The sequence below is a fragment of the Amblyomma americanum genome, chromosome 2 (genome assembly GCF_052857255.1).
Source record: "Amblyomma americanum isolate KBUSLIRL-KWMA chromosome 2, ASM5285725v1, whole genome shotgun sequence".
Classification (NCBI taxonomy): Eukaryota; Metazoa; Arthropoda; class Arachnida; order Ixodida; family Ixodidae; genus Amblyomma; species Amblyomma americanum.
The window spans coordinates 147,758,654-147,768,024 of NC_135498.1; the positions used below are offsets into that span (position 1 = coordinate 147,758,654).

Here is a 9,371-nt window from a genome sequence, read left to right on the forward strand (position 1 = left end):
CCAGTGAGTCTGTGGGCCGGCTGAATGGAAGCACCGCCGCCGCGCTCAGCTGCACCGGCTGCACGCGCTTTCAGTCGCGTTGCAACGATGGCAAGCAGTAGTAGTGGCGGTGGCCTCGGCAAAAAAAATGCGAAAAGAAAAGGCAGTTGTCGGTATTGCTGCGTGAAGGATTGCCATAGCCGCGAAGGACAGTTTGGCATTAAGCTGTACAGATTTCCAGGTAGGCCGTACGAAAGAGATCGACGAAAGAAGTGGATCACGGCAGTGCGGAGAATCAAGTAAGTTCTTTGTCGCATTTAACACCAGTCTTAGCGTCTTTTCAACATAGTACGTTTCGCAGTTTCATACCGCGAGTGGTAATTTTAAATGTGAACGCCTCGCCGCGCGCCGGGCGGTGAAGTTTGCGGAAATTTTGTTCGAACCTCGTGCATATGTACCTACGCATACGTGTCATTCTCATCGCGGATATATCGCCGCACTTTACTTTCTATGGCGTTTGTCCGCGCTGCATTTCTTCGATTGTACTTCTTTAGTCGCGCCTGCGTACAAACTTCCTCACATGTATGTACATACTGCACTTGCCTAGGAACGTTCGTACGGCGCACCGGGTTGGGTACGGAAGAAGTTATCGTGCATGCACATTCGCTAGGAGTGCGGTTGGCTCATGTGTCAAAGCTATTTTGGGCCCTGCAAATGGCGAAAAGTGTGGCAAACATGATAGAGCGTGCCGGTAGAACTTTTATGCAGTGTACGCAGACCACTTCTCCGTAGTGTAAACAACTTGTGTTCTGTAAAATTGCAGGCCAATTAGGGAAACATTATGCATGTATTGTCTGCCCCCGCCCTCTGCGGTTTGAGGATTTTGTGGTGTAAACAATGCTGTGTCGTCTTTTTCAGCCTGGCCGACGGTTCCGAGTGGGTGCCGAATGAGAGGACAAGAATATGCTCTAAGCATTTCGTCAACGGAGAGAAGAGTACGATCGCATCGCATCCAGGGTACTGCCCAACCATATTTCCGGATGCATACAGGGTCAGCCACGTCGATGCGACTAAGCAGCTTGCACGATATGAAAGGTATGAAATGTCTTTTAGCACTGTGAACCACCTATAAGAATTCAATATTTGAACAACTGTGTGCAATTCTAAGTTCAATTAATCTGCAGAATTTGAATGCAGCTGGTAATTTTCATTATGTAACGTTCAGAAGAAGGACCACAAGGAGAATATGAATTTTCGAATGTTTCATATGCTTCAGGTTGCATAGGAGGAGGTGGGCTAGGGCATCGTCTGCCTCAGTAATGCCAAAGCAGGCATCTGCCACTGTTAGCGAAAAAGACACGGCATCAAGCACTGAAGAAGACACCTCTAAAACGGATCCCCTGAATCAAGAGCCATCCAACCTGGAGGTACTTTGCATGGCTGTTGACGCTGCACAAAAAGACGAGGTAAGCAACCGGGATGGGCATGGAACAATGACGCTGCCATTCTTTATTTTGATGCAAAGCCGTCTCTGTGTACATGTTACATGCAGAGTTTAAGTGTGAAATTTCAGCAGTTTACTGCCTGCTCTCGTTACTGTGAATTAAAGTGTTTAACCTCTAATTTATGTATATGCATCTCACTGCAGTGCAGGTGACATAGCTGTCCAGTTTTATGACTGATACCTGTTTTTTCTTTTCTACGCAGTCTTGCCAAACCGACGACATTGCAAGATGTTCCGGCACATTTTCGGTGTTCCTGTGTTCGGCACGAGGCAATGAGGCGTGCACTCAAGTCAACCACAAAATTGTTTGCGACGCGGAAGTACAGTGCAAGCCTGCAGTGGTTTCCCACCAGTCTGGTAGAGACAGCAGGACAGCTTGCTTCACAGGATACGACAGTGTCCAAGCATGTGCAGCTGCCATGAAGGATCTGTGCGGCGTGTCCCCAGACATATATGCCCTCCTGCTTAGCATAATGCCCCGTTCTGCTGAGCGAACTTGTGATGTGCCAATAACCGATAGGCTTGTGCTGTTTTTGATGAAGCTTAAACTTGGGATCACTTACTCATCTCTTGCAGTGCTTTTCTGCGTGTCCAGGAACACGGTCTCTCGTCATTTTAAGTGTTCTTAAAACACTTAGCATTGCCACGCAGAAGTGGATATATCGCCCTCCTGATCATGTCATTAGACAGACAATGCCAAATTGCTTTAAAGTTCACTACCAGGACTGCTCGATGATAATTGATTGTACAGAAGTCCGTACAGAACAACCGTACACTGTACAGCAACAGCGTGTGCTGTATTCACATTACAAAGGAGGATATACTCTGAAATTCCTTGTTGGAATCACGCCATGTGGTGCAGTCTGCTTCTGCTCAAAGGCATACGGAGGCAGGTGTTCAGATTCCTTTATTACAGTGGATTCTGGGTTTCTAGACCTAGTGCAACCAGGCGATGTTGTGATGGCCGATAAGGGGTTTCCGGGTATAAAGGCAGGCCTTGAAGAGGTACGGGCTGTATTAGTGATGCCCCCATTTTTGCAAGGTCAGGACCAATTTTCTGAAAGTGAGGTGCATGAGACGTACCAAATTGCACAGGTGCGAATTCATGTGGAAAGAATTATCCAGCGCATAAAGATGTTCAACATCCTCAACACACGCATACCCACAGAGCTGATTGCAGTGATGAGCGACGTATTTCATGTCTGCTTCGTCTTGGCAAATCTCCAGCCGCCTATTATAAGCTCCGAACAGTGAGGTTTGAAGTGCTGCGCCATCTACAATCAGCAGACCTACGCTATATTCTCATTTCCACACATCTTTTTATTCAAACGAAAGGTTAATCACACTCTCGTGGACTTGACAAGGGCGGGGAGCAGCCACGTAAAGTAAAAGCCCTCCAGTGCTCGCACAGCTGAACATAGGAAGTCATCGTCTTTCTCTACAATGATGGTGATGTTTTGTTGTTCAGAATAAACAAAAAAAAACATTCATTGAGATTACACACATACATTAACAGTTGCACCTGTGTGTAGTATCGGTGACTTGCAAGTAGCGTCAATTTGCCATTCGTGTACTTAATGTACGGCACAAATGTAACCTCCTGCTCTACATCAATTATGTCACTGTTCCGTCTTGAAAACGGGCACTTTATCTCTAAAAGGCAAACACCCTTTGCCGTTTCAAAGAGCCCGTCAGGGCTTCCGCAAAGCCACGGCTGGGCTGTATGGACCACAAGTCCAGTCTGGAAAAACAAATAATATTTTTCTGAAGCAAATGAAAATAGAAAAAGTACTTTTCTGAAGCGTATGTCCCACAAGTACACAATACAAATAATGCAAACGCAGACATAAAAGTGCAATGGTCATGTGCAAATATGAAAGCAATGAGGCTACCAAATGTGAAATCACAAATTTTTAAGTCAAGCAGGTTGTACACACGTAGCTTACCTCTAACACATCTGCACAAACTTTCTCCTTAAAGTTCTTGCGTGCCACTGGCTCCATTTTCATGCCTGAAAAGTAACTTTCAGTCAGCCCAACGTGCGATGCTGTGATATTGGAAAACGTACCATATGATGTGGCCTCAGAGCAAAACCCTCGACGATTCAAAATTGTCTTCAAGAGGTCTTGAGGAGGCTTCCTTGTTCTCAGTATCATGTGTGCTTGCGAACAAGTTATTCTTAATCTTCTTTCTCTGTGCCACCTGTTATAAATTTTAACAGGATAATTAGGAGATACGTTACATTGCAACTCTCCAAGGTGACATATGAACAAGGAGGTGAAGCACCTACCTGTGATTATTAGCCTGCACCTTTGTCAGTGCACATAGGTGCAGAGCACTTAAGCATTTTATGTTCTTGGCGTAGTACGCTGCCACTTCTGCTGGCATTTCTTCTTCGTACTCCTTTTTTTTAATTAATATTTTTGGAAACTTTGCTGTTACCATTAAAGAGTGCAGAGCCGTTTTTGGTTATTGCAAAAGACTCTTGAGTTTTTCTATTTCTTCTGCAAGTACTACTTTATCTATGATATCTTGCAAGACTGTCTTGCATGCACTTTCATCATTTTCATTTTGTGCTTTCAAAATTCTAGACATTGGACATTGAATGTCAGGGAAGTGCTTTATCAGAAAGCTTGGGTCCAACGGTTTGGGAGGCTCTCCACCACCAACATGTGGATGCTTGTTAGCTGAAAGAAAATATGCAGGTGCATTAGCTGAAATAAAGCTGGGGCATGCTTTGTGGAAACAGACTGAAAAGCACAAGCATTATTGTATTCTACCACCGCGTAACAAGCAATAAGTTTCTTAACTAATGCAGAAATGTCGGGCAATACATAATAAAAATAGGTACATTTAACTTCCATTACTTCAGCAGTGAAATGCAATGCTTACCACCAAAAAGTTCTTCAATCGACGCTTTATCGTCCACACGGGCCTTTTTCGATGGTCTTCCCCACTTCTGCCTCTCAGATGTGCAGGAGATGTCGTCGTGCATGTTGACATGCAGCGCGACAGCCGCGCAGTGTTTGCAAGACCCTGCAGCGCCGTACCTGCAACTGCAAAGTCCAGCTTGCAGTTCGCGGTCATTCTTGTTTATCTGCGGTGAACACAATGTAAATGCAACAGTTGACACAAACTATGACCGCCAAACTAGCCACCCAACAACAAGAGAACGTTCGCACGTGATGCCCGCATATTATGATTAATTACGTTCCCACCACGCAATACCTTTACAAACCCTCCTAAGAGACTTGAAAAACTCCACTATGTAAGGCAATCATATTCCTGAGAAGCGATGTTGCTTATTCGTGCACATGATAATGTCGCTGAAACAAGCCTCACGGAGATTTGAAAAGCGGTTCGCGAATCCAAATGCTACGAACGATACAAAACGTGCACCGCCGACAGCGGGGTCCCTATTCAGCAGTGGCTGTTGCCACGTTAAAAATGCCACAACTTTACTCACGTGCAGAGAAACGTCGTAAACTTGTTTCCCTTGTTGAGAGCGGCACTTCGCCCGCACGTTGACGCCGTCAACTTCCGTCACAAAGGAAACGTGTCCAGCGTCGTACAACTTCTTCCCGCTCGTCAGAGAGGCGGGATGAAAATATTCTTCTGTACCCTTAATGGGCCTAAACCCCGCTAAAACCACCTGGGACATAGCAGAGGATCGTGCCGACCGTGGATGCAACACGAAAGCGGACGCTGGCCGTGCACACGAAGGCGAAAAGAGCAAGTGGGCAGCTTGCGCCCTGCCGCCCCCGCCGGCTCAGTAATGCGGAATCTGCCACGGCGGCGCTGAGCGCGGCGCTGCTCCGTAGCGCCCTCTGACCAGTGTACGGAGCCTATAAGGAAAGCACAGTCTAAGACGAAGTTGTTTTCGAAGCACGAGGATTCCAGCGACGTTGGCTTAGTCAAACCCGGCCGCATTTGCCACGGCTCATTTGCAGTCCCGCCGCTCGCCGGCTCCCCCGTCGTCCCCTCTGGGAGAAACATGTCCCGGGTGGGTCCGGCGTTGAGAACAAAAGACAGGTTCACCAAAGCCGTTCTCAGACAGCGGAGGGCCGTTTCACCCCGTAAACAGCAGGGGGGGGGGGGGTGGAAGGACCCTTGTAGACGCCACCACCTGCACTCGGGGCGCTGCAACCACATCGACGGCCCTTTGAAGCCTCTGTCGATTGATTATTCCCAGTGGCTTGAATATTCTTTGCATGCTGGCGTCTCCAAACGTAACAGCTCCTCCGCGGCCAGGACAATCTCGATCGGCCAGTGGTCACAATCACTGGTCAAGGAGAGATGACTTGAGTTGTAGCGTGGGAGGCCCTTCTTCATCTTGTCTGCAAGCACAGAGTAGAGTTCTAATTCTCGGACAACGGAGGCATTAGTCGAAATCAGCCCCTCAACATGGCGCCACACCCCAGGCAGTGCACGAAATTCACCCGAGAGCCGCCAGGCTGTTATGCAATACTACTACATTGTCAATATAAACATCAGCACAAAATTTTGTAGCTGAGAGCAATAATCTTGGCTACTAAGACCAGCTTCCATGTCTGCCAAATTCGCTGCCAAAGCCCGATTCGCCAAACACGGCTTGAAGAGAGGTGGCAAAATTTGGAAGCAAAAGAAAAAGGATAATAGGACACCACGCCAAAACAAAGCTAACTAGTACCTAAAAAAATACGAAAAGGCACCGAATTGCCACCGAACGGATACCTCAATTATGGGAATAACCTGCTCAATCCGTCGGCATTTCCATGACATTTGCCCCTTTTGTATCGCACAGAAAAGTTATATTGCTGGAGGGCTAGACTCCATCGTAGCAAGCGGCCATTCTTGGGCGACATTTGACGCAGCCATGTAAGCGGACAATGATCTGTCTCGAAAGTAAATTTCGCCCCGTAAACATAACAGGCTAGCTTCTGTGCGGCCCAAACCAGACAAGCGCATTCCTTTTCCGAAGCGCTGTAGGCTTCTTCCCTTACAGTTAACTTCCTGCTGGCATAATGGATAGGGTGCTCCTCATTGTCGTCTCCGACTTGGCTTAATACGACCCCCATACCCCGGTCGCTGGCGTCACACTGGACCACGAATTCCTTGCTGTAGTCCGGCGCGCGTGACACGGGCCGCGAAACCAGCACGCTCTTCAAGCTCTGAAACGAAATTTCTTTTGCTGCGTCCCAGATAACGCTATTCGGCTTTTCTTTGCGAAGCGCATCGGTCAAAGGACTTGCTAGCTGTGAATAGTTGGGTATGTACCTTTGGTAGTACCCCACAAGACTGAGAAATGACCGTACATCCGTCTTAGTTCGGGACTGCGGGAATTCAGCGATAGGGGCTATCTTGAGGTCTGACGGCCCCCTCGTCCCCATCACTTGTACAGAAAGCTGCTACAGCTGTTCTCCGCAGAAGTCTGTAGCTTCACTTCGTTCGCTTAATCTTTGAATACCAAAATCGGCTAGCTAACCCGGCGCCGCTAAACACAGGTACTCAAATGGGCACAAATTCACGTACTTTCATTGCCTCTGCAATGCGTTAGCTACACTATCGCGAATGAGACAAACGTTTGGTATCTAACTATGGCCCCCCCCAACAAAACTTGTCTTCCGGTATCTGCTAAAGATACAAAGCGAAACGTGTGCGCAAAATTCAAACACAAAGAAATTTGTTTGCTCGGAACGGTTCTACATAAGCAAACAGCTCATCATCAACTCGGAAAATGTCTTCGCTTAACTCCTGTGAGTGCCTTTATCACTTGGTAGCATCTCAAATTGACACACGTCCTTTCTGACTCAATGGCACAATCACCTTTATTTAAGTTTTACGAAAGCAGTAACACTTGATCAAATCCAAATTTTTAACTTAAAACAAAGTAGCATTTCCTTCCTCGTTTTTACACGCACGCACAAAAAAGAGGAATAAAAAAAACAGCTACTTCGAATTGCTACGCGGGGTGAAACATGGCTCACCACCCCCGCGTCGAAAGGATTAGCCCTTCAGCCGCGCCCGCCGGGGTCGCGCTCTGACTGATTGTACGACTGTCAACTCGTGACAAAGGGCAACTGAAAAAAGACATTCCTGATCGCTACTGTCATCTTCATGGCCCCTCGACGCGCTCAAAAGGCCCTGGTAGCCCATGCAGTGCCGATAACTGATTCCGGGCAACGGACAGCGACCGGAGCGAGAAGCTGCTCTCTGTTCTCGCCCCAAGCAAGCCCGCCTACCCTTTCGCCCTGCGCGCTTCCTCGAATACAGTGCGGAAAGTGAAGGGCCCATCCTTCTAAAGTGTGCGCGCCGAACACACCTGCATGCGTGGTGTCTGTTGCTCGACCCCTGAGCTCGCATGCACCGGGTGTCTCGCAAACTAGCGCCTTCTGATCTTTCCTGCCGCTTTGCCTTTTTCTTTACCACCTTTCTGTCAGGTCGGGGTTGTCTGCTTCTTAACGCTGGCCGATGCCCTTTCAAGAACCTCGCTCTTGTTCTGCTTGCAAGATGCGCTTTTCTCTTTCTGTTACTGCGGTCACCTTTAGAAGCACCTGCGCGTGCCGCCTGACCAGTAACTGTAGCTGCAGGATTACAAGGCCCAATGCGGGAAGGCTTTTCTTTCCCTTCTGCCGCACTTTTATCTGTGCTAAGCCTGGACTCCATGTACGCGAAAACTCACGCGAACGCGAAGGCGACGGCGGCAAGCGACGAGCGACGCCGTCGCGCGAAGCAAAATGCATGTGTCGCTTGCCGTGTCGCTCGGATCTGCACCCACAGAAAATTTCACTCGTCGCCCGGAAGTCCCCCACGCGACTGGCCAATCAGAGCCCCCCAAAGCCGTTTCCGGTTTGTCCACGGTTTCTCACGGGCACATCTCACGAAACCAGCCCGTCGTCTTGGTCATCGCCACCGTCGAGAAAATATTTGGTTTTGTAGCTGAGAGGCAGACCCGCGCGATTTAAATAATTAAAACAATCTACTTGTTGGGTGCGGAGGGCTAACAGCATTTGGAGCGGGCTACGCGAGCGGGCGTACTGCAGGGAGAGATGCGTGTCGAGCCGCGGGTACCGGCGCTCGATCCACCGTGCCGCTGCGCTCCAACTGTGCAGAAACACTCGCGGCGCGCATTCTCAGTGGTATATTATAGTTTGCTCACTTACAGTCAGGTTGCGGTGACAGTTTATGGGAGTGTTTTTACTAAGCTGGAGTGCACAGGCACCGAACGAAAGCACACCTCCCCCGTGAACCCGTGATGGGACTTCGTCTCCGCAAGCACGCCTTTGGTTATCTCCACTGCCGCTACACCGCTGCCGTAGAGGAAATATTCCTTTGGCCCTGACTATGAGGCACACTCACAAAATCTTGAGAGAGAACAGGTTACGGGCGTGTTTCTAAGCTTGAGTGCGCAAAGCACGGAATCCGCTGCGCACGTCGCGGGTTCGCGTCGCCTGCCGCCTTCGCTTGCATGGAGGTTGCCCACAAGCGACAGAGCGAACGCCAGCCGTCGCCGCCGCTGTCGCCTTCGCGTTCGCGTGAGTTTTCGCATACATGGAGTCCAGGCTTTTTGCTTCGCGCGACGGCGTCGCTCGTCGCTTGCCGCCGTCGCCTTCGCGTTCGCGTGAGTTTTCGCGTACATGGAGTCCAGGCTTTAACGTTAGCACCTGTCTGCGCCCCTGAATTTAGGGCTTGGCATTTCAACCGTTTTTTCTTGGTTCGTGCCCTGTTCCTGTTTTTACGCCTACACACTTCCGTTTGTGTCTCCTGATCGCAACTAGCTTGATCTAGTTTTTCACAGGCACCTCGGAGACCTTCATCCAATTGCAAACTGGCCGCTTTGCCTTCGCAGGTCAGTGTCAGCTCCACACCGCTAACAGACGAACCTTCCGCTGCCCCCGAGTTGGGCAGT

General features: G+C 49.1%; 1 protein-coding gene and 1 pseudogene across 1 annotated transcript; one reads left to right on the forward strand and one right to left on the reverse strand.

Annotated features, from left to right (window-relative positions):
- The first annotated feature begins 181 nt into the window (after window positions 1-181).
- On the forward strand, window positions 182-3,967 carry LOC144121880 (uncharacterized). Its single transcript, XM_077655304.1, has 4 exons — window positions 182-278; window positions 898-1,074; window positions 1,256-1,445; window positions 1,687-3,967. Exons 3-4 carry the CDS (start codon window positions 1,299-1,301, stop codon window positions 2,110-2,112), a joined length of 573 nt encoding a protein of 190 aa, XP_077511430.1. The 5' UTR covers window positions 182-278; window positions 898-1,074; window positions 1,256-1,298; the 3' UTR covers window positions 2,113-3,967.
- Window positions 2,824-7,790, reverse strand: LOC144120136 (uncharacterized; annotated as a pseudogene).
- Between the last annotated feature and the right edge of the window lie 1,581 nt (window positions 7,791-9,371).

What these genes read in the sequence shown, in the direction of transcription:
- LOC144121880 (XM_077655304.1), top strand. Translation starts at nt 1,299, where the DNA reads ATGCCAAAGCAGGCATCTGCCACTGTTAGCGAAAAAGACACGGCATCA. An exon ending in ACGCTGCACAAAAAGACGAG is followed by an intron (nt 1,446 to 1,686) that starts GTAAGCAACCGG and finishes TTTTCTACGCAG; the next exon opens with TCTTGCCAAACCGACGACAT.